Source organism: Dipodomys spectabilis, unplaced genomic scaffold (genome assembly GCF_019054845.1).
Source record: "Dipodomys spectabilis isolate Male_0828 unplaced genomic scaffold, ASM1905484v1 ptg000163l, whole genome shotgun sequence".
Taxonomy (NCBI): domain Eukaryota; kingdom Metazoa; phylum Chordata; class Mammalia; order Rodentia; family Heteromyidae; genus Dipodomys; species Dipodomys spectabilis.
Window position 1 is genome coordinate 4,005,104 of NW_024870840.1, and position 26,173 is coordinate 4,031,276.

General features: G+C 35.7%; 1 protein-coding gene across 2 annotated transcripts in view; it reads right to left on the reverse strand.

The window, feature by feature from the left end:
• The window catches only part of Atp2b1 (ATPase plasma membrane Ca2+ transporting 1), a 101,860-nt gene that overhangs the window by 55,618 nt on the left and 20,069 nt on the right, over positions 1 to 26,173 (reverse strand). For both annotated transcript variants that reach the window (XM_042693293.1, XM_042693292.1), the window contains exon 2: positions 3,536 to 3,964. In XM_042693293.1, the coding sequence (XP_042549227.1) occupies positions 3,536 to 3,743 (208 nt within the window). In that variant the 5' untranslated portion in view covers positions 3,744 to 3,964. The remainder of the gene's footprint in view (positions 1 to 3,535; positions 3,965 to 26,173) is intronic.

Sequence of the window (26,173 nt, forward strand, 5' to 3'; positions counted from 1 at the left end):
ATGCTGTTTTAAGAAAGCTAAAACTAAGAAGTTACAAATCTCAATTTCAGTTAATTATGAAATTTATTGTTCCAATTCCTTTAAGAGTGAGGTAGTAGACCTGGTTCTGGTAAGACCTGGAGGATCTCAGTTCAAAGCCAGCCAGAAGTCCTCAAAACTTCATCTCTAAATAACTAGCAAAAAAACTAGCTAGAGGTTTGGCTCAAGTGGGAGAGTGTCAGCCAAGAGCAAGGAAGCCAACTGAGAATATAAGGCTCAATTCCGAATGGGGGGGAGAGAATAATCATTTAATATGGAAAAAAAAATCACATCTGGCTCAAACATTTCTAGTAAACATTAGTATTCTTCAGAAAATTCAAGAACTATTCTGTTAAGCCTGGTATGGTGAAATATGCTTATAATGCTAGTTATTTGGGAGGTGGAGGCAAGAGGTTTTGAGTTCATGCCCAGCACAGTAAGTTAGCATGACCCCATTCCAAATAAAATATAAACAAGGGTTGGGGGCATGGTTTCAAGTAGTATCATACTTGCCTAGTATGCTTAAGGTCCTGGTTTCAGTGGGAACACTGAATGTATCCTAATGGCCCATGTGTTAAATAAAGGCTTGGTCATCATCTTGGGCTACTATTAGGAGGTAGTAGAATGTTTGGGAGGCTGGACCTACTGGAAGTAACTTGGATCCCTGTAGTGTGCCTTGAAGGGGATTAGTGAACTCTGATCCCTTCTCCCTGTCTCTTTCTGTTTCCTAGCAGTCATGAGATAAATAGGTTCCTTTGCTACATGTTCCTGCTAATAATGTTCTGCTTCATTATAGTCCTCAAAGCAACAAACCAACTAACCATAAACTGAAAACCACAAAGTATGAATCAAAACAAATGCTTCTTTTTTTTTTCTTTTTTTGTCAGTCATGGGGCCTGAACTCTGGGCCTGGGTGATGTCCCACAGCTCTTCAGCTCAAGGCTAGCTCTATCTAGCACTTGAGCCACAGAGCCACTTACGGCTTTTTCTGCTTATGTGGTACTGAGGAATTGAACCCAGGGCCTCATGCATGCAAGGCAAGCACTCTACCACTGAGCAACCTTCCCAGCCCAAATGCTTCTTTTCTTTTGTTATCTTGGGTATTTTGTTAGAGTGACAGAAAATAAAATAAAAATTTCCCCTCGTAATTTCCAGAAGAATTCTATTCTCCTAAAAACTGTGTGAGCTGAACTTGCATAACATGCAGTACATGTGCAGTGGTTTAAAGGCCTGTATTAAAAACCCTTTTTAAAGAGTGATATATAAAACACATACTCTGAAGCTGGATACCCATAGCTCATGTCTGTAATCCTGGCTACTCAAGAGGCTCAAATCTGAGCATTTAGGTTCTAAGAGAGCCTGAGCAGGAATATCCATGAGACTCATCTCCAATTAACCACCAAAAAGCTGAAAATGGAGCTGTTGCTCAAGTGGCAGAGTGTTAGTCTTGAAGAGAAAAAGCTCAGGGCAGTGAGTGCCTAGGCCCTCAGTTCAAGCTCCATACCTGCACAAAAATCAACCATGTAGCCTGATCAAAGACTGTATCAGTTAATGATGATTAATAAATTACAGAACTAAAAGTACATGTAAACTTCATACAAACTCCTACTTGCTTATTCTTGACACTTTAGTTATTACTGTTTGTCTAGTTGATATGAGACAAAATGATCTATAGCTTTCTGAGTGAAATAGTTCTATGAAATTAAACTGACACTATCAAGAGTCTTTTGAAAATAAACTTTTATGAAGGCTATTTGGGTTTTGATTTATATTCTTCAAAACTGTAAATACAAACAGAATGCTTACTATGTTTTTTTATAGATCATGGGGCTTGAACTCAGGGCCAGGGTAGTGTCCATGAGCATTTCTACTCAAACTAACACTTTACCACTTTGAGCCATACTTCACTTAATTGGACTTAAGAGTCTCACAGACTTTCCTACCCAGATTGGCTTTAAACCTCAATCCTCAGATCTTAGCTTCCTGAGTAGCTAGGATTACAGGCATGAGCAACCAGCACCTGGCTACAATGGTTATTTTCATTGTCTTTAAAAACATTTAAAAATGATAATTGTTAATATTTAGTATGTCACTTTAGCTAATATTAAATCTACAATAATAGAATAAGAACTTTATAAAAAAAACCAGAGGAAAAAACAATGCACATTTTTATTTAACAGCATGAATAAGCTGAAAAAGAGCACCCCCACCAAGTAGTGTAAAAAGCCTTTTTAAGACACGTATGACTATAGTGGCTTCCTCAACATCATGTTACCTTAGAGAAATCAAAGAAACTATCATAATAGCAATTTGCATAATTATCTACATGTTTTCTACATAATTTTTCTATAACTGCCTTTAGAATAGTATCTAAACATTTAATCATTAAACATTTAACCTGTATTCCCTTCCATTTTCACCTTTGCCAATATGAAATTGTCTTTCTGAAATGCCTAATCATATATTATATTAAATATGAGCAATGAATAAAACACTGTCTTTTCCAAATAATTTCAAAGACCATAATGCAGTGAAGTCATAATAGTACTTTGGTAGGGGGGGAGGGTTGGGTGGAAGGGTGGGGGGGGGGCGGAGGATGGGATGGGAAGGGGAAACAAGGAGAAGACTACAATGCTTGATAAGAAATGTACTCATTATCTTGCCCATGTAATTGTAACCCTTCTGTACAGTATTTTCACAATAAAAAAATAAAAAAAGAATTATGATACTCAAGCCTTATTTAAACATAGGAAAATTAACTGGGTGCAGTGGTTGTGGTTCACACCTATAATCCTAGCTACTCAGTAGATCTTGAAAGTCAAGGTTTGAAGCCACTTCAGAAAGAAAAATACAGAGACCCTTATCTCCAATTATCTAAAAAAAAAAGTCTGCAAGTAGAGGTGTGGTTCAACTGCAGATCAACAGCACTGAGCAAAAAAGCTAAGCAAGAGTGAGAGGCCCTAAGTTCATGCCCCAGTACTAGCACCAATAAACAAACAAACCAATAAATAGAAATCAACATAATTCAAAAATTGAAAATTATTTTTAACCACAGCTAAGGGAAAAACTGCCCTCTAGTCTACAATGTTGTTTATGAACAGACTAATAAAGTTTAGATTAAGCTCCATAAACTAAAACAACTTGGATAGCTATTTACAGTGGTAACTATTTTAAGTTAGCTGGCAAAATGGAAGATGATGAACTGAGTTTATTTCCACTGTATCCCTTCGGGGGTACCGAGCCTGGTTACATCCTGTATAGCTTCAATGGAAAGACACTCTTTGTTATTGTAAACAGGCAGCACTAATATGAACAATAGAACAAAATATTTGTCTCTCTGGTCTAAAACATTTCTCAGACTAAAGATACTCTATACCAATCTGATAAACACTTCATTTTAATATCACTATAACTATGGCATGATAGCCAACACAATGTAATCATGTTATTTATAATAATCATGTTATTTATAAAGAGTACTCTGCACAAAAGACTAAAACAAACACATACAACTTACCTTCATTGGGAGATGTTTTCAACTTGGTACAAATTCCATAGACATCTCCATAGCTTTCCTGTATTTTTCTTAATGCATCTGTGGACCTGAGCTCCATTAGAGCCCGCAGCTCTGCGAGCGTAATTCCAAAGTCTCCATCATGATTAGCTTCCTTCAAAGAGTTTTTTACACCACTATATGCAACTGAGTTGTTTGCCATGTCGCCCATTATAAGTATAATTTATTAGGAGGAAAATGTTTCCCAAATGAATCTAATTTTCACTTGATTTACTTCCAAGATGAAAATCTTTTAAATATGAAAATCGTTCCCAAACCAAACACTCATTGTAGGACTTTATAAAGCAGCATCAGCAGCAGCATTTCCCAGAGAAGTATCTTGACCTTTGGCCCATGACTTGTTTCTTCCCATCAATCATGAGATGTATACATCTGAAAGAAGAAAATATTTAAAAGTAACTAGGTCTGAAAAGCATTATTGTCATCAAGTAATTAATTCAAGTAAAGTGTTTAATTATAATTTTTCGTGAATTGTGGCTTCATGTTTTAACCTTCATTGCAAGATAAAGATAAAAGATGACTTCTAAATAACAATAATTTATAACAGAAGCCATCACATCCAATCATTATTAAATAAAGTTGCATCTCATATGACTGACTTTCACATTTCAGTTACAACTATTATTTCAGTATTACAGTGCCACTGAAGTACTTAGGTTCAAGCATTAGGCTAGTTGTTAAATTCATCCCCATCAATAAAATTATACTACTTCTTACTGTACTAAAGAATGAGGTCCATAGAAATTGAGCTTTCAGCAAACAAATGGATTGAATATCAGGCTGGACTGATATTAATGAACCTTTCTCTGAACCTTTCACATGGAATAGCTTTTCAAAACACAAAAAGTATAATATTTTTAAAAAAGGTGTAATGAACCCTTTAGTTTAGTATGGCTTCATACATTTCTCCTTGGCCATTTAGCTACACCACCATCATTTGGCTTTCTAAATTTGCCTTCTAATATAACTGTACCACATGTTATTACCTCAGGTCTTCTTATAACTGTCTAGCTGAAGAAATTCTCTACACCTTTGTTCTTTTATCCCTCTCCCCTACCTTCACCAGGGTTTGTACTTAAGGTTTTATATTTGCTCAGCTGGTATTTTGCAAATTAAGCCATGTCTTCAGCTCCACTTTTTGTTTTCTGGTTTGGAGATGGCATCTCACTGACTTTTCTGCTGGGACTGGCTTCAGACCCTCCAGATCTCAGCCTCTAGAGTAGCTAGGATTATAGGCAAGAATTGCTGGGGTGTGGGCTGTTATTTTCTTTGCAAATCTTATTACTATCTGAAATTATCATGCTTATTTATCTACATGTTATTAGTTCTGAAAATAGGGTTTTCCTATCACTATATTTATTCTGAGGATCTAGAATTTTGTCACATGATGGATGGACAATAAAACACTTTTTTTTTTTTAAAGACAGGGCCTCATTATGTAAGCCCAGACAGACTGGCCTTGAATTCATAATTAAAGCCTTGCCTCAGCTTCCCTAATACTGGGATTACACATAATAATATCTAAGGAACAAATGGAGATATCATTATATTTTCAGTTCCTCTTAGTACTCTAATCTACCAAAAGATGACCTCTCAACTCTTCTTTCTCTATAACTTCAAATTAATCTGGGAAGCAATGGATATTTATCATATTCCTTAATAACAGATTCCTGCTACTCTCAGCATTATTCTAAATACCTGGTCTTAAACTGTTATATCATCTTTAATTTCTAGCTTTTCTACTGTAGTTACTGAAATTGGTTCATTCTTTCTTTGTAAGGTCTCTTCTGTAAGCCTTTAGTCCTTGATCTTCAAAAGCCCTCTATGCAAATTAGAATTTTCAGGTTCCTTCTCATTAATGCCTTACATATTTTCCTACTACATTTTAAAAATAGCCATTTTAACACTATATCTGATCTTACAGTAGGAAAATTGTTCATGCCTATTTGACATTCAAGGCCAAGGTAGAGTTAACTGATTCAACTTCCCTTCTTCAAGCAATTTGCCTTGTCCTGCCAAAAATACTTAATAATATGTTTAATGGTTAGGAACCAGAAAAGATATTGGAGGGTACAAGTAATATATAAAAATGTTATGAGGATAAACCATGGTATATGTTTCATATACTTCAGTTTCCAGAAAAGTCAATTGGTATGTTTGTTAAAAGATAAATTGCTGGGTTCCACCTCCAGTGTTTGTTATTCAGTATTAAAAAGGAGCTCCATAATTTGTATTTCTATAGAATTCTCATTTGATGCTTATCTCTCTATGGAACATTATGAGAACCACTAGATTGTAGAACTGATTAAAAAAACTAAAGCATTTATACTAGTGGTCTGAGGGTAACTAAATGAAGAAAGTTTGTCTTGTGCTAAATTTACAAGGATGTAAGTTTACAAGTGATTTTTTTTCCAGTGGCTGTTTCCTTCCATTTCACAAACCCTTCTGCTTGCCCAATTATGACCAATTTTACTCATCTCCTAGGCAAAGAGGGTTCCCTCCTATTCACTCATCAAGCACTATAATAACCCATCTTCAAAAACTAGAAGTTATTTGTTAATCTCCTTAAGTTTCCATATACAAAATTTGTTGGCCCACACATAATGCTAATCTTAAAATATAGTATTATTTGTCTAACATATAAAATAAGTAAGTCTGTTTGGGAGCATGTGTTCTTTGGCTTCTACAAAGAGAAATTTCCCTCTGTAAGTGCTATCTAACCATTTGCCACAGTCATGACAATTGCCTGACAGAGATTATTCTAAAAGAAAGTAGATTCATGTAGCTTAATGATATCTAATATTACAAAAGATAGTCCCAGAGAATGGATCCAATACAGAGGATGTGAAGCTGAGGAATGGGGGTCAGGTAAATATGGGAATTAAATAAGAGCCTGTTAGTCCTGGGTCATCATTTGAGTCTCTGGGTCAATCAATGACTAAAATTTGTCCAATCCAGCTTTACAGCAATTTGTCAATAAATTATTTCTAGGGTTTGAGTTTCGTAGTAAGTACATAATTACCAATCACATTCCATTACTAATCACATAACTTGTTGGGGAGAAAGTAGCTCAGGAAAAGCAAGTAAGTAAGTCATTCTCCAAAAATGGACTATTTACTTACTGACCAACTGCAAGTTACATATCAGGCGGATATCTGTTTCTAGGTGGCTATAGATTTCCCTCTTCTACTATTTTCTTCTTTATCTACTCTTTCATTCATCTAGTTAACTGGGTGACTGATAAAAATGTCAAGGAACAAAAATGTTTTCTTTGCATTTGTTAGGCTCAACATGACAATCAAGTAAGATATATGTTATCTGGGATTCAGATACAACTTGAACGAACACCCATTTTGATTCTCTCTATTCTTCAACAGAATTTACTCTTTCATTTAAAAAGCTAAGGAAGAAGTGTTTAAGTGGAAGTTGAGAACTCAGAAGAGATGTGTTTTAAAGAAAATACATAGCTATTCTCTATCAGACACTTAGCTAACAAAATTCATTCCAGAATAAATGACATCTTTGATCAAACCACAGTTGGTGGTCTTTAAGGTATTATTTCTTTGAGGTATTATTCAAGCTGAAAACTAGAGTTGGGAAAAGATATCTTTATTTTTTTAAAAGGAGTCAAGTAGATTCTACTATCACATAAGCTTCTCTGGGTAAAGGCAGGGACTCAAAAGAAAACAAAGGATAACTGTGAGGTCCTGGTAATGAGTGGAAATCATAGAGACAGCTTTGTTAGTAAAACAATTTCTGTTCTTTCACAAGATCATTTGACTTATAGATCATAGAAAAACATGTATGAAAGTGATCTAGATTCAACAATGATGGCAAAGAAAATCACTCAGAAAAAATAAGTAAACAAAGGAGAATAGTTAAATCAATTATTAAACAGGGAGGTAGATGAGATATAGACCTCTAAAATGATTTTTTAATATTACACAGCAACACAGAACTGTGAGCCAGCTAGAAAATATATGCTAATGAAATTAAGAATATTAGTAAGAAGAGTAACAACCTGTAGAGAGGCATTTACCTGAACTGTTCTAAACTTTTGTTAGTGATTTAAAGATACAGCAACTGAAGACAAAAATTTATTCAATCTATAAATGACTTGAAGCTATGTAAATCAGCAAATATGTTAGATGACAGGATCAGGATCCACACAGATAGAAAAGGGCTACATTTAATTGGTACAAAAATATGCTCTCCTACATTTAGTTCCAGAAACATAGCTGAACAAATATGATATGTAAGACAGGTAAAAACATATGCAAAGACAGGTTGAATCTACTCAAAGCTAAATGTGCATTAACTTGCTATTAATTAGCATGATCACATTAAGGTATTGATCTTTGTATGTTTGCTGGTCTGGGGCTTGAACTCAGGAGCTTCTTTTGCTCAAGGCTAGTACTCTACCATTTGAGCCACATATCTACTTCCAGCTTTTTTGGTGGTTAATTGAAGATAATAAGAGTCTTGGGGATTTTCCTGCCCAGGATAGCTTTGAACTGTAGTCCTCAGATCTCAGCCTCCTGAGTAGTTATGATTACAGCTGTGAGCCGGTAAATCTATTAATCAGAGTAATTGCTAATCTTTTGTGGTAATTAAGCAAGTATTATAAAGGTAGTAAGCCCAAGTCAAAATAAAATACCAATAATAAACTCTGAAATGAAAACATTTCATTATGTTATTACAAAAAAAAAAGAAACCTGGAATCTGACAAAGAGAAGAAATACTGGAGATCAAATCCAACTATTCAGTTTATTTCCTCATAATTATCAATCGGAAAGATGCCTAAAATAAAAGAAAGAATGAAACACTTACAAAATCACTTTAAAACATGGCTACTAATCCTAACAATGTTCAGGTTTTCTTTTCTCTTCTTTCTTTTTGGTGAGAAGGGCATTACTAAAGTTTGAACTTAGAGCCCTGAACCCATGTCCCTGTGTTTGCCAGGCAAGTGCTCCATCACTCCAGGCATATTCCAGAACCAATGTGCAAACTTTAAGGAGGTTCTTACCATCAAGACAATGACTGGCACTGTGCTTCAAAACAAAATGGTTACCCACTGACATCCTAGCCATCAGATACAACACTTGACTGACAAAGAATTAAAGAACAGGTTTTGACTAGAGCCTTCCAATGAAGAATACTCAAGAGAGCTCCATTTTCTTTAATAGAAAATTCCTCTTTAATATAAATCAATTGTATTTTTTCTATACTTAGAAGTAGGGAAGAAGCTGTTTGTAATTTTTTTAAATAAAGTAAGAGCTACTTCATAAATTAAGAAATCTAATTTTACCCTACCCAGTCCTCCTAGGTATCAGCAGTGGTCTTCAAGTCACTGTGTGGACAACCTGAAACTAATCACCTTAAATGTTTCCTATGGGGCTGGAGAGTGTAATTACTACACAACTCAATCTAGATTTAATTTCTCTAATACTGAAATGACTTATTATTAGATCTAAGAATAATGGTAGAAAGAGCAGATGGTCTGATGCTACATATTGAAGAGCAGCACTTTAAGATCATAAATAGTGAGAAAATTTTATTAAATGAATACACTCTACTTCATTAATAACAAGTAACCATGGTATTATATAAATTCAATATTCTGCACTCACCCTTTTCACTTTTCAACATAGCCCACTGACATAAAAGGGCATAAAGCATTTATAGATCAGAGCAGATGAGTGATGAGTGGTAAGAGTAATTTCATAAACAGGGTCTTGGTCAAACAGTAGCATAGAAAATAAGCATTCTAATACCTGACTTATTTTTCTGAAAAGATTCATAAATACCACCCTGTGTATGGGTTGACTAAAATTAGCCCCATTTCCTTTAGTGGTTTGTCAGCTTCCAGAGGCAGAAACTAAGTACAGTACCCTAAAGGCAAGTTACATACAGCAGCTGCCAAGTTATAAATCGGGCATGATCAATTCAGCAAGTCATTTAGGGTGAGAAACAGAATAGGGGAAGCATTAGTTTATTCTACTGCTATACGTTTTACACACAGTTGCAATGATTTGTTTACCTCTATGCCTTTCCAAATGAATATCAATCAAGAATTTGCCTCACTCATTCTTAAACCCCAGCACTCTCTGGGACATAGTGGGGTCTCAGTGTTTATTGAATAGAAATGCCCTTGAGCCTTAAGCTCAAATGAATTCCAAAAAAGGCTTTGCAGCAAAATCAATGATAATTCAAATAGCAGAGCAAAACAAAACTCTGTAACATGCTTAAAATAATATACTGTGTCAGATGAGTCCAGAAAAAGTCAGCATTCAAGTTTTCAATCCACCTTGCTATGAAAGACATTTCAACTTAGATTTCCTTCTGATCTTTTTTGACAATATAAGTCAAAAGGTGTTTCAGATTGTCAAATGAATTATATACTGCTACATGTCAGTGGTTTTTATCAAGGTTTCTGGAACCTTAAGAATATATACAGCTGGAATGCTGGTGGCTCACGTATGTAATCCTACTCAGGAGGCTGAGATCTAGGATCATGGTTCAAAGCCAACCCAGGCAGGAAAGTCTGTGAAATTCTTTTCTCCACTTACTCACCAGAAAACTAGAAGTGGTGCTGTGGCTCTAAGTGGTAGTGTGATAGTCTTGATCAGAAGAGCTCAGGGATGGCTGGGAAGGTGGCTCAGTGGTAGAGCACTTGCCTTGCATGCTCGAGACCCTGGGTTCAATTCCTCAGCACCACATAAGAAAAAAGCCGGAAGTGGCGCTGTGGCTCAAGTGGTAGAGTGCTAGCCTTGAGCTGAAGAGCTGAGGGACAGCGCCCAGGCCCAGAGTTCAGGCCCCATGACCGGACCCAAAAAAAAAAAGAAGAGCTCAGGGACGGCACCCAGGCTGTGAGTTCAAGTCCCAGAACTGACCAAAAAAAGGAAAAGAGAATGCATAAACAATATTGAGTTTCAATATTTAATAAGGTTTAGAGAAAGTGGCACAATTATTTGAGAAATAATTTGTTAGGGTTACTGAGGCTAAATAAAAATATACCAATTAGTGTAAACTTAGCTAACTAAACCTAAATACACAAATATCTTAGCTAGTAAAACTACCATTTTCCTCTTTCTCTCTCTGTTCGTTTCTAGCTCTTGCTCTTCTAGCTCTCTTGCTCTTCTTTTCTAGCTCTCTTGCTCTTGCTCTTCTTTTCTAGCTCTCTTGCTCTTGCTCTTCTTTTCTACCTCTCTCTGCTCTCTCTCTGCTCTAGCTCTTTCCTCTCTCTTTCCCAGCCACGTGGAGTGCCAACCTTGCCTGGTCCCAGCAGGTCTACTGAATAAACCTACCCCTTACCTGAAAAAAAAAAAAAAAAAAAACTACCATTTTCTCTGACATGTACTGTTTATAGTTTACTACTCATAGATCAATCAACTATAATCTAGTTTCTCCTTTGCTGCACTGAAGCTACTCTTCTAAGGGACCAATCATTCCCGCTTTTCCTAATGCACTCTCTGTCCTCCTTATCTGACCAATGGGCAACCTTTGCTACTCCTAACCACTTTGAAACGTGCTGTCTTAATTCCTCCGTTGCTGGACTTTTGTTCTCACATTGTCATCTCTTGCTAGTGTTTTCACTCCATTACTTGTCCTACTTTTTGAATAACTGTCAAGGGAATCAGTAGGGAGAGACTGAGGGGGCATAGTAATTTTCATCAGAATTGTTTTCATCTGGTTCTAGTCAAGGAAAATGAGATCGGTTTATAGATAATAGCGAACATTTATTTGTGTGTGTACCTGTGAGACTTATTTTTCTCTCTCTCCTATTTCAGAACTTCAGAATTCAATAAAATGATGAAACCACACTATAACAGTCTGGCTCAGTGAAAGTGTGAGAAAATCAGTTTCCCTATGCTGACCCCAAACCCAGCAACTATTCTCACAACTTTTAGTCTATAAAGAAATATGCCAGACCAAAGCAGGTACAGTTTCTATAAACTGTGATTCACTGCCCTCCCTTGAGCTTTTGATGGTTGTCATTTCCAACATGGATTATTTGTTTATGCCAATAAAGCCCTTAATTATGATAAAGTTTTAAAATACATGGTCACAAGCAAAGATATCATATGTCAGTTGGTAGGCACCCTTCTGAAAGGAGGTACTTACAAGTCAAAAAAACCATCTCCCTCTGAATTTATCAACACTACAAAAATTTATAAAGTAAATTTCGCATACTGATTTGTGCTTCTCAAACTTCAATGTTTATCATCAGCACCACCAGAAGGGCTCTTCAAAACACAGATTTTTGGAAACTAGAAGTTTCTTCAAGTGATGTGGAATACAGTGTGAGAAGTAACATTACTCATGACTTTTCAGATGACGGGGATGCTGATGCTACTTGTCTGGAAGACCACCAATGAAGATAAATGTCCCCTGACCTTTGACCAGAGAACAAAGTGCTAAACTGTCATTTCAGTTTAAAAGTTTTAGAACAAAAATATGAACAAATTCCTCTTGATTCTTTACTGTGCTATTCTTAATTTGCATGAATAAAAGCAGAATATCTTCTAAAATATTCTGTGAGCTGGTACTTTGAACTGTTTTGGTTTTAAAACCAAACACATCCATTTTTTCCCTAGTTAAACCTTATATTATATGAATGCTGTAATTTTCTTCATAGAGAAGTGTAGAGACTCACTTGCTACATTTAGAACGTAAATTATCTTAAACACCTTAAATATTAATTTCAACAATTTAACAAGAAGCTATAATTTAGATACCTACCCTCATCTACTCTCCCCCTAAACTATATTAAAATGCCTAAACTCTATTTAGGCATTTTAGGAACCTTTCACCTTACAGTAAGCCTAGTTAAAAAAAAAAATCTCAAAAATAAGGGAAGTTAATTTTATATAATCCTATGCAATTTACCAAATATAAGAACAGACTATATCTCCGGTTAAATATGAGAACCAAATGTTCTATGATTTTCTAGTCTCACTGGTGTTGAAATTTTCAGCTATAGTCAAAGAAGAGACTTCTAAATTAAAACAGTTTTTCCCCCTTATGTTCATGAGCTAAGAAGGCAGTATCAAGACTTGAATGTCACACCAGCTGCTTTGTCGGCCTACTCAGTTCTTAAGAGCTTCTATCCTGTCAATTCACAAGAACCTACACTCAAATGCTTAAGGAAACAGGATGCTCATTATGGCACTGAAGAAGCTCACAAAAATAAAAGTTGGCAATACTGAGTATGGCATTTTTGCAAATTAACATAGGCTTTCTGTTTTATTAATTAAAAACTAGATTATGAACCAAATACAGAACTAAAAGAAGACACTTTTTATTTATGTTGCTTGATAGTTGATGGTCTTTTGCAATTTCCAGTATATATTAAAGAGAAGCCCAGTAAACCAATACTCATTTTTGCAAGATATTCAAGTGATCCAGCTGAAAAATAAGGAAGCTATCGTATAAGAGGGTGTTAGACAAGAATTTGATTTATGGTCAGCTCAATATAGTGCAAAGAATATGGACATTAGCGATGTGCTGAAGCATAAAGTAGTCTATCACATCATATTGATGATCCTCAGAACTCCTGTTTCATTCGAATGCTCTGAATTGTATTTTGCAATTGCTATTCACCGTCAGGGAAACATTTAAATCACCACCTGGAATTGTTCTGTTCTTCATCTCTTCTCTGGTACAACTTATTGCTCTTTACTTCTACTGAATCACATACACACATCTGACCTCTACATTTAAATGGCATTAAAATTGTTCTGATCAATTCTTCTATCCTTTGCAAAGCTAACTTCCTGATGATATTTATGTCTGATTTGCTCTTATGCTCCTTCTACACCAACCTGGTTAATTACTCTTTGAACAAACCATATGGCTGAGCAATGCTGGAAAGAAAATTTAAACTAAGTTCCATTAGAAACTTAATTCGGTAATCTATGATACATTGACACATCCCAATTTTCCAAATTATTCCCCTTTTAATTCCAAGTCTTTCCTAAATGATTACTGCTTGTTTGTACCCAGGATAAAAATTCCATCTACGACTTTACTTCCTTGATTGCTACTGCAAGCCTCAGCCATTCAATCATTTTTTTGCTGGTCCCCTCCCTTAGCCTCAACAATATTCAAATATATCCCCTCCCCTACAAAAGCATACTGCTCCTAAATTTTCTTAAACTATTAAGCTATACTTTTCTTTTTACTCCATCTCTTTAAATAGTCTATCTTCAATGCATCCTAATTGTGTCTACACACTGAGATGATTTTACACTGATGAATGATCTCAGGTTGTTTCTCTGTCTTCATTATTTTCTATACTTCTGTGTCAGTATTCTTCCCTACTATCCATTGTGTCTTCCTTGCCACACTCTAAATAAGGCTATCATCTAACAATCTATTTACAGGCCTCACTTCCCTAAATGTTTTCTCTTGGCAACTGATATATCAGGACCTACATCTACCACCTTGACCTAGCTCCAGCTTATATTACAACTGTTTAAAGGTATTTCCACTTGAATATTTTTCAGTACTTCAAATGTTATTATCAACATTAAAGTTAATGCTATCTCTCCTCCTAAATCTGTTGTTTTTAAAAAATTTTATTCTTTTTCTTAGATGTTTGAAACTGTTACAGAGATATCTGAATAAACTCCTATTCCAGGCTCTGTCTTCAAGAAGTTTACAGTCAAAATGAAGGAAAAATATAAGCACTGTGGCAAATACTATCAGTATTATAGGCATAAAGTGCAAAAGGACCATGAATAGGCAAAGGACCAATGTTAAGTAGTATTTCTTTCTTTGAAGAGCTTTTAAGATATTTTCTTCTAAAACAAAACTTCAGCTTCCTGAAGGTAGGGCAGTAGCCACAACTTGCATTCCTTTTGAACCTGGGCCTGGATGCTATATCTCATGCTCTTCAGCTCAAGGCAAGTATTCTACCACTTGAGCCACAGCGCCACTTCCAGTTTTCTGGTGGTTTATTAGAGAAAAGTCTCACAGACTTTCCTGCCAGGGCTGGCTTTGAACTGTGATTCTTAGATCTCAGTCTCCAGCACCCAGCTTGCAGTCTTCTAGAGTCCTTGCATGGGTTAGCAGATTGTAAATTTAAAAAGGATTAATCCTTTTTAATTCTCTCAAGCTTTCTGAAGAGAAAGTACAGGTACACACAAGAAAAAGAAAGTGACTGAAACTCAGGTTAATATAGAATTTAGAGAAAGAAAAGTTTTTTTTAAAGCTTTTGATTCCATAATTGCTTCTCTTATCTTTTACATAAAAACAACTGAAATTACAATACCGAAGTAATTTTAATTCTCTTTTCAGAAAACCAGAACATATTTAGTTTTCTTTCCCAGCAACTGCAGAAAATAAAACTTAGTGAACCAGGGAGATTAGGATTATTTTCAAGATGGTGATGGAAGCTGAATGGCATCTAACTTATGAGCATTAATTCCCCACGTCTTCCGTGCACCTCACATATAAGAAAACTAGCAAAGCTGAGATATTGACAGATGAACATAGATGTCATATGCTCATCAGTATTTCCCACACATTCATTTGTTTCAGTATGGCACTCAAGTTCCCCCTCCCCCTCTTTCATTCTCCTTCTTCCCTTTGTTTTTGGACAAGTAATAGTTCCCTATTGTGAAACTAGTGGGCTTTCCCTTAACAAAGATGGTCTATTCAATTTCATTTTTTATTTCTGAATTTAAGGCTTCATGCTTGCCAGTTACGTATTCTAGAGTTGAACCACTCTACCAACCCCTCTTGCATTGGTTATTTTCAAAATATGGTCTCCACTTACACAGAAACTGATCTGAACAGTCCTTTCCTTTGTTGCTGGGATGACAGGTACATTCCACTGTTATTAGCCATTGTATTTACCCTGTAACTTGAGGTGACAGGCATACTACTGTGCCCAGCCACTGGGTGAGATGGAGTATCACAAACCTTCATGCCTGGAGTGTCCTCAAACTGCAACCTGATCTCTGCCTTCCAAATAGCTAGGATTAGGCCAGAGCTATAGCACCCAGTCCTTTTGCTTTTTATTAACTTCTTCAAGGAATAATTATAATGTTCCTTCTACTTTGACTTCATAGGATGGAACCAATCCATTACTTTAATTCTAGGCTTTTGGAGCCTCTAGAACACAATCAGTATATGCTGTAATTTCTGAGTAGGTAGTTTTATTCTTCATTAAGTTTTAAGGTCTGAGGCAGGATGGTCTTATTCATTACTGTATCTCCTAGTGACCATAGTACTTTGCCCATAGAAACCGTTAACACAGGGTAATTAAACTGCGCTACAGAACATGTGGCAATGACTTTAAAGACAACCAGTGGTCCTTTAGTAAGAGTCACCTCAATACAAGCAAAACAAACCTTTAATTCCAGAGAAACAAAGTTTCTTTCAGCACTCAAAATGATAGCTAGCATATTACTTCAATTACTGAATCATAATTAGGATGATGGTAAATCCATAGCTTTTCAGCTCTTCCTAGTTACCTTTGCTATGAGATCTTGGACAATTACCCCACTATTTCAGCTTCTTAATCTGTAAAACTGGGATAATAGCATCTATCTCAAAATTTTTCAAAATATTAAACAAATACTTGAAATATCTTGAATCATCCTCATGTTTTACAGCCAGTGTCTGATACTTAATAAGGTGTCAATGAAGCTAGATCTAAAATACTGGAACATAATAAATTATACAGTTTTCTAGGGATTCACACACACAGTGAGACCATAAGAGGAGATTCTTAAGAGAGGAACAGAAAGGTACAATGTTTATCTGGATTATACACAATAATATACAAAATAATAATTGCCAAAATGAACTCCAGGAAAAAAAAAAAAGCTATCATAGAATGTATTGTGATAGCCGGGCGCTGGTGGCTCACGCCTGTAATCCTAGCTACTCAGGAGGCTGAGATCTGAGGATCGCGGTTCAAAGCCAGCCCGGGCAGGAGAGACCGTGAGACTCCTATCTCCAATAGACCACCAAAACCCGGAAGTGGCGCTGTAGCTCAAGTGGTAGAGAGCTCGCCTTGAGCTGAAGAGTTGAAGGACAGCGCCCAGGCCCAGAGTTCAAGCCCCATGACCGACAAAAAAAAAAAAAAATAATAATAATAATAATAAAGAATGTATTGTGATAGGCTTTAGCCCACAATAACATTTTGATTAGCTTCCAATAAATTGTCATATTTAACACACACACACACTGTCTGTCTGTCTGTCTATCTATCTCTATATCTATTTTACATAATGCTTAACCTGGTAATGGAAGGAATATAGTAGATATTAGTTAACAAAATATTTAATTCTATTATATGTAATAAACACTTTGGCAAAGTAGCAGAATATATCAGTAGCTTTTAAAAGTAGCACCTAAAAGTCAGGGCACCAATGGCTCATGCCTGTAATTCTAGCTACTCAGGAAGCTGAGATCTGAAAACTGCCTACTCAGGAAAGCTGGTGAGACTTTCTTTTTCTTTTTGATTCTTTCTTGGTACTGAGGATTGAACTCAAGATGTTACACTTGCTAGGCAAGCATTTTGCTACTGAGCTACCTCCCAGGCCCTCAAGGAGACATTTATCCCAAATTAACTATCAGAAAAGCCAGAAGTGGAGCTGCAGTTCAAGTGGTAAAGCTCTAGCATTGAGCAAAAAAGCTCAGGGCCAGCGCCAAGTTCAAGCCTCAGGACACACACACACACACACACACACACACACACACACTAGCTTTTCACACACACACACACACACACACACACACAGAGTAGCTTTTCTATATGCCAATAATGAGCCCTCCCTCCCCACACACACACTCAGTAGCTTTTCTATATGCCAATAATGAGCCCCCCCCACACACACTCAGTAGCTTTTCTATATGCCAATAATGAGCCCCCCCCCACACACACACTCAGTAGCTTTTCTATATGCCAATAATGAGCAGATTAAGAAGGAAATCATAAAAACAATCCCTCACAGTAGCCTTAGGATAAATTTAACTACAGAGGTAAAAATAAACAAATACTACAATGAAAACTGAGAAGTATTTTAGACACTAGAAGATGGAGATTTCCCATCCCATGTTATTGATTGGCAGAATACTATGAAAATGGCTATTCTACAACCAATGGCAACCTACAGATTCCATGTTATACCCCTTAAAATTGCACTGTCATTCTTCACCAAAAGAGAAAAAAATCAATCCATAAGCTCATTTGTAAGCACAAAAGATGGAACAGCTAAAGTAATAAACAATAACAACAACAAAATACAATGCCGAAGGAATCATAATACCTTATTTCAAATTATACTATTGAGCCAAAGAAAGAAAAATGGCATAGACATGAACATCAATGGACTAAAACATCCAGAAATAAACACACACATCTACAGCAATCTGATTTTTGACAAAGGTGCCAAAAACCTACTTTGGAAAAAAGAAAATCTCTTCAACATATGGTGGGAAAACTGGATATGGATATGCACATTTATAAGACTGAAATAGGCCTCTACTCTCTCACAATGTACAAAATCAATTCAAAATGGATCAAAGATCTTGATGTAAGACCAAAGCTTTGCAACTTCTAGAGGAAAAGAAGGAAATGCATAGTTATATACCTGTGAAGGTATAGGTATTGATAAGTGTTTTCCGTACAGAAATCTAATTGCTTAGAAAATGAGACTACAAATTGAAAACTTGAACTGCATTAAATTAAAATGACAGAACAATTTCCAGTCAAAAACACAAAAAATATATAGAAAAAGAAAATATTTTTCCCAGTTATTTACCAGATGGATGACTAATATGAAAAACAGATATATAACTGTGAAACTTAAACATCAAAAGAATAATCCAATTAATAAATGTGCCAATAATTAAACAATTTTCAAGAGATTCAAATTGCTTAACATCATTAGACATAAAGAAATGAAAACCACTTAAATTCCATCTCATCCAAGTTGTGAATGGCAATCAATCATGAAAGAAACAAACAATAAACAATGGGGAAGAAGTAGAGAAAAGTGCTTCCTTATAAATTGTAGATGGAAATGTAAATTAATGCAAATCAATAAGAAATCAGTAGGGAGGGTCCTTAAGAAACTAGAAGTAGCTGGAGGCTGGAAGGGGGGTGGGGATAAAGGCTGTAAACCTAGCTACTGGAGAGGCTAAGGTTCAAAGCCAGCCTGGGGGAAAATCTTAAGGCGCTTATCTCCAATTAACCACCAGAAAACCAGAAGTGGAGCCAAGACTCCAAGGGTTGAGTGCTAACTTTGAGCACAAAAGCTCAGGGACAGCCCCCAGGCCCGGGCCAAACAACAACAAAAACAAAACCCAACAACTGAAAGTAAAATTACCTACTTTACTCCTAGGCATACAGCTGAAGGAATCTACAACCATATACAGTGGAGAGCCCAACAGAAGCATGTTTATATCAACACTACTCATAATACCTAAAACACAGAATAAGCCTGGGTGCCCATCAACTGATGATGGAAAAGAAAATGTGGATCAGCCATAAAGAAGAGTGAAATGTCATTTGCAGGAAAATGGGTGGAACTAGAGATCATTATGTTAAGTAAAATAATCCAGACTGAGAAAAACTCTTCATCTTTTCTCTCATAAGTGGAATCTTAAATCCTTAAAAATGAAGGTGGGGAGCTGAAGTTGTGGCTCAAGTTCAAGAATATCGAAGTATTTCACAATTCAAACACTAGTTAATACTATGGCAAAACAGTTAAGAATAGTTTTCTTTCCCAAATACCTCAAAGACCGTAAGAACTTCAATGGTACCTAGCTATTTGGTGGGTGTTTCTGCAGAAAGATACTGCTTGTAAGACTCAGACAAGCCAAGATTTTATTTATTTATTTATTTATTTTGGTAGCTCATGAGGCTTGAACTCTGGGCCTGGGCACTGTCCTGAGCTCTTCAGCTTACACGGCAAGCACTTTACCACTTGAGCCACAGAGCCACTTATGGTTTTCTGGTGGTTTATTGGAGAAAAGTGTTTCTAGGACTTTCTTGCCCAGGCTGTCTTTAAATGTGATCCTAAGATCTCAGCCTCCTGAGTAGCTAGGATTACAGGAGTGTCATTATTTCAAAATCAAATGATGGAAGCTTTTCAGAAAGAATGTTGCTTAGGGAATACTTGAGATATCAAACTTCAGAACAGATTTTTCAGAACCCAAGAGATTAATGTCATGAAATGTTTCCTCATTAGGGAAGGGATTATGTCTAACAGTTAAAACACAAAACTCCAGGCTTGAATTATGTGTTTTGCATATTAGATATAATTAGAGGGTAGAACTTAGATAAAGAATTACAGAGATAGTGAACTTCCAAATCTCCTTCCATCACCTGATGTACAGATTAAAGGGTGAAAACCAAAAGTTTTCCATTGACTCACTCCTAATGGTAAGTTATTTCCTGAATTCATCTTGGATGTGCAAAGCCATCTAGGTATTTACAAACAAGGTTTATAACTGATTATATATTTTCTTAGACTGTGTGGCAGCATCAGATAAAACTGTATGTAACATGGAACCTTCATTTAAAGATGGTAAGTTATACACAAAATTTGAGGAACACAGTTTTTCCTAACTGAAGACAATCTTTTTTATGTAACCAAGGATATAAAAATTACAAACAAATACAACTCATTCAATTTATAGCTGTTACCACATTCATAGAAAACAAAACCTTCTGGATCCTATATTCTTTTGAGATAATTAATTTTCTAATTACTAATTTTTAAAACAGGTAGCTTGGTTCTGTAATTTCAGTACTTCAGGGACTGAGGCAGGAGAATTATAAGTTGGAGGACAGACTACAAAATGAGACAGTCTCAAAACCAAGTTTTTTTAAAAACCCTATTTTTAAAAGTTATAATTCCAGACCTATAAAGAATGTTTTAAAACTTGTTATTTATTATAGAACATAAAAATATTAGTGCTTTACTATAATGGCAAATCACACCTGTCCTTAGGCTAAAATTCTGGCCATCAGAATCCATATGGATTTTATAAAGTCAGAAGGTACTCCCTAACCAAAACAAAAATCATTGCCAAAAATTCATTGTCAATCTGAAAAGTATTTCACAATTTCAGGAATTAATAATAACTTCCCATATCAATAGTGCCTAGAAAGTACCCAAGAATAGGCCAATAAAAGTTTCCTTTTATTACTGTCAAATGATACTAAATTTTGATCCCATAGGATATTAAACACCGTGTATGTTATATGGTTCTAGGATCTAGCTTTTACAATACTCTTATGCAGAACTCAGCTGTTTTTGAGTAATTTATCCACAGGAGTTTAATTTCAATTGTGTGCTGAAAATGGGAGGCAGTGATTATACCTTCCCCCAATCTTTCTAGCACATTAATGAACATTTTAAGGAATAGTCTCCAACTGAGATTAATTGTCCTTCAAATACTCGTCTATTAACTCACTAATAGTAATATCTAAATCACTACACTTTAACACAGGACCAAGATTACAATAAAACTTATGCTCTATTCATTTTAAGAGTGAAAATACCACAGAGCAAAAATATCCTTTTAGTAAACTCTACTATCTTCAAAAGAAAACTACTGGAAGTAATAGTACTTATACACCTCTTTGAAAATACACTAACTAGTTTTTTCAATTCTTTTTCACTTAGTTGCTCCTTGTAACAAACCTCAAAGCAGTACTCCTTTCTTCTCTATAATTAAAAAAAATCAGGTTGGCTATTAAGGGTTTCATAAGTGACATAAATTACATATTTACCCTTTTCACTGTTTTTAACCAAAAGCCTAATACTACCACTAGCTCTCATACACCATAGACATATGGTAGATGGAATGTTCAAAACTATGGGGGGTGGGGAAGATGAAAAATTTTAAATGCTAATCCTTACCTTAGATTTCTTAAGGGGGGAGGCAGAATGGAGGCAGTGGAAAAAAAAGGGGGGGTGGTTAGTCCACTATAAGCTCAAACCTAAGCCTTCTTGTGAAATTCTATATAGGAAGAGCCAGGCTCCAGTGGTTAGTGCCTATAATCCTATCTAGTCAGGAGGTTGAGATCTGAGGAAGCTAGCCTGGACAAGAAAGTCCATGACAGTTGTATCTCCAATTCACCACCAGAAAACACTGGAAGTGGCACTGTGGTTCAAAGTGGTAGAGCACTAGCCTTGAGCAGAAGAGCTCAGGGAGTTCAAGCCAAAAAGAAAGAGAAAAAAAAGGAAGGAAGGAAGGAGGAAACAAAGACAGACAGACAAAGAAAGAAAGAAAGAAAGAAAGAAAGAAAGAAAGAAAGAAAGAAAGAAAGAAAGAAAGAAAGAAAAAGAAAGAAAGAAAGAAAGAAAGAAAGAAGGGAGGGAGGGAGGGAGGGAAGAAGGAAGGGAGGGAGGATAGATGGAAGAAAGGAAGAGGAAGGAGTTTTCTGAAACAAACAAACAAAAAACCAAACTGGTTAAGGAAGAACATTACTTGCTTAAATGGGTCTTGGATACAGAGAAAAATCTGGCCAACCTAGACAGAAGGTTGAGTGCAAGACTTTAAAGCACCAAAAGATTTTCCTTGCTGTGTGGGTCAATACATAAGGAGACTTCAGAGAGTAAGCCTTTTTTTTTTTTTTTTTTTTTTTACAGAAAGTGAAATTAAAATGTCATTCGGGAAAGGACAGATACCATCCTTCTTGTTTTCCTAGCACTCAAGGAACTAAACATCGAATTGTTTATTTTTAAATAAGATAACCAATTATATACAGACTACCTTCTCGGTTATAGTTACACATACACAGTGTGCAAGCCAAAGACCAGTAAGCAATGAATTGCATGAATTAGAAAGCGCTAGGTTTGTAGGACACAGCAAGGACTTTGATCATTGTTTTAATTGAAAAGTGGTAAGTGATTTGTGCTTTAAGATTATTCTGGAATCTGTGATAGGATCATGGTGGAGGAAGAAGATGAACTTATAGCAATCTAGGTAAAAGACTTTTTAAACACTGACTACATCTGTGTATAATGAACAACAGGATGACTGGTGACCAAAAATAAAGGTGACTAATAGTACCTTAAAAAGTAAAAGAACCGGGGCTGGGAAGGTGGCTCAGTGGTAGAGCGCTTGCCTTGCATGCCTGAGGCCCTGGGTTCGATTCCTCAGCACCACATAAGCAAAAAGAAAAAAGCCGGAAGTGGCGCTGTGGCTCAAGTGGTAGAGTGCTAGCCTTGAGCTGAAGAGCTGAGGGACAGCTCGCAGGCCCAGAGTTCAGGCCCCATGACGGGACCCAAAAAATAAAATAAAATTAAAGTAAATTAAAAGAACCCTCTCCAAAAACAATAACAACAACAACAACAAAACTTAAAGTAGTGTGTGTTCCTATAATAGAAGTCAATCCCTCCTGTAGAATACAAAATGATGGAATGTTATTTTACATGTGGCCATTAGGACTCCACTTCATGTTTTCTTCTGAGTACATAGAAAAAAAGCCTGTCAGTGAATGACATTCAAAAAGATCACCGACTAATGAATGGGCCTGTAAACTAAGCCTTTTTTGTTCTCATCTCTATGGTATTACTCGTGTTATTTACCCTTTCAAAATAATTCCTTTCCTACTTAAGGAATTCTTATGCTTGGAAGATTTGTGCTTGTAGGAAAGCCTCTATTTACTACTTACTGTTGATAGGGGAAAAAAAAAATCAGACATGGGAAGCATGGTCATCCAAACTGTAGATTTCATGCACTTTCTCCAATACATTCAGACAATATGATTCAGCTTTTTAAGACAAGTACATGTCCTTTGGCCATGGAAAACAGAAAGCTTTTGTGTGTCCTTCTTCCTAACACATATCAAGAATTGCCTCAAGAAACAACGAAACCTGTAAACTGCCAGAAAAACTCAATTTCAGCCATGGAAAAGTCAAAACTCATTTGGGTGTACATTCCTAAAATTTAACACATAACTCTGGAGGGATGTTTATAACTTATTCTCAAGAACTCATAATTCACATGTTTACACTCATACCTGATGCTAACACTATGATGTTCACTCTAAGTGCAGTGTTTATAAAATAAGGCATTTTTACAGGATTCATATAAGGTTTCCTGATTGTTTAAAGAATCTAAGCAACAATATCTACATTGCCATTTGCTATTTTATCTTGATGCTCGTATTTTCTGCTTTGTACTTATTTATACCCTAAAGTAAAACTTACTCTTGGGGTATTAAAAACCAAAAACATTCTTTTTTTTTCCCCTCTCAGAAAAAGGTAATATAATAACAATTACAAGGTTGAACAAAAACAAAGAAACAAACATTTCTGAAGATGGTCTGAAGCAGAAGTTGGACAAAACTTTTGATGATGAGGATAACGATTTTATATTTTCAAAGGGCTAAAAGAGAAAAATGGAGAACATCCAATGAAGAAATGAAGACTGCACCTGAACTCTTATCTCTGTAACACAAAATATTTAATATCTGACCCCTTTACAAAAGAGTCTGTTTCCAGGAAAATGAATGTAATCAGAAGGCATTATATTAAGCAACCCAAGACAAGTGTCATACAGTTTCACTTATATGTGTAAGCTAAATCTAGAAGACATACATATTCATAGACATAGTCTGAAAACAACATTAAAAACCTTAATGAAAGCTTTTTATCAATTGGAGGATTGGAGGCTTTGTGGGAGCAGCGAAGAAAACCAGCCTTTTTTTTTGAAGGGTGCTAGGTCTTGAACCAAAGGTCTTGCACATTCTAACTACATGTTCTACCACTGACACTTTTGTAATCCTGAACATTTGCATATTTTTCAATGTAGAAGGACTCAGGAATACTGTATATATGTGCATGCCCCTCTTAGGGAATCTATAAATAGAAAATGTCATCCAAGACAATAGGGTAGCACTATAGCAAAAGGACTACAATGAACATTTAATATATTAAGAAAATATATTTATAAATACATATATAATATATTAAGAATTAAGAATCTATTAAGAAATAATAAGAATTAAGAAAAATGAGATGACATGATTAAAACAAAGAAAGGTACATATTAGAAAATGGTTAAAAAAAATGTACATGCTGGAAGTGGCGCTGTGGCTCAAGTGGTAGAGTGCTAGCCTTGGGCTGAAGAGCTGAGGGACAGCAGCCAGGCCCAGAGTTCAAGCACCAGGACCGCCAAAAAAAACAAAATTAAAAAAAAAAGTTCATGATACTAAAGCAGCAAACAAAACAAAACAAAACAAAAGGTACAGAGAACATTGTGGAAAATTCTACTAAATTTTCAGAAACAAAGTCTTAATGCTATAAAAAATGCTTCTGAATACACAAAATGTAGAAAACCCAACTTTCCAACTGAATTAAAGTAAACTAGTCAAGAATGGAACTGAGTAAGAGAAAGGATTAAAATTAACATGCACAAATCAATAGCCTTTATATATACAATATACAGTTAGAAGAAATAGATTTTGGTACCCTGGGTATTGCATATATGTCTATCTGAACTAGGGAAGGGAAGGGGAACAACAAAATGGTGAGACAAAGGACAAGGGGGAACCAATGCAACAGTGATACTCACAAGACAACATTTTGGAAATGATTTGTACAACTTGCCGGGGGAGATGAGGGGAAGGGAAAGAGGGAGAACAATGAGGGAAGGGGTAACAAGTTAGACAAGATATGTAATCATTACCTTAACTTATTTAACTGTAAGCCCTCGGTACATCAGCTTGACAATAAAGTTCAAAAAATATTTTGAAAATAATAGAAAAATCCACAACAGCAACCAAAATTTTTAATTAGGAATAAATTTTACAAACACTATTGAAAATACAGTATGAACTCCTGAAAGACAATATCATAGTCTTGAAAATAATGTATTCTTTAACCACAATTAGTACTTGTCAACATCAAATGTCAGTTTTCTGTAAGTCAAATCTTTAAATTTAATGTAACCCTACTAAAAACTACAAAACTAGACAAAATGATGTTAATCAGTATATAAAGAAATAAACAATACCAGGGAACCACAGCCAAGGAAGAACTATGCTAAGACATGTAATTATGCCAAATATTAAAACATATTGTCAAGCCCCTGTGAATAAAACAGTGTAGTAAAGACATATGAGAAGACCAATGGATTAAAACAGTAAATTGTAGAAACAGCCAACTATATACAGAAATTAATATTCAACAATGGTAGTAATGTAAATCACTTAAGAGGGACAGAAAGCATCTTAGTAATGCTTTTGACATATTCCAACGGAGAGGAAGAGTCTGTCTCTACCCTTGAATTTGGGCAGCCTTGTGACTGATTCACCAATGCAGTACCACAGAAATGACATTGTAAAGCAATAAAGGGACTTGAAGCTAGGTCATAAAAGGTCTGGCTATCTTGAATGTTTCTACTCTCCTGAGACCCCTTTTCAGAATGTAGGCTCCAAATCTGTGATGTCCAAATTACACTAAGACACCATATATACATCTCCTGGTTGACATTCAGAATTGAAGCAAACAACGTTTGTCCCAGCTTACACACCAGGTATTTGTGAAACTCTGGACATGTAATTCTAGTCCCTAATGAATCCTAGCTCCCCTATTCCCA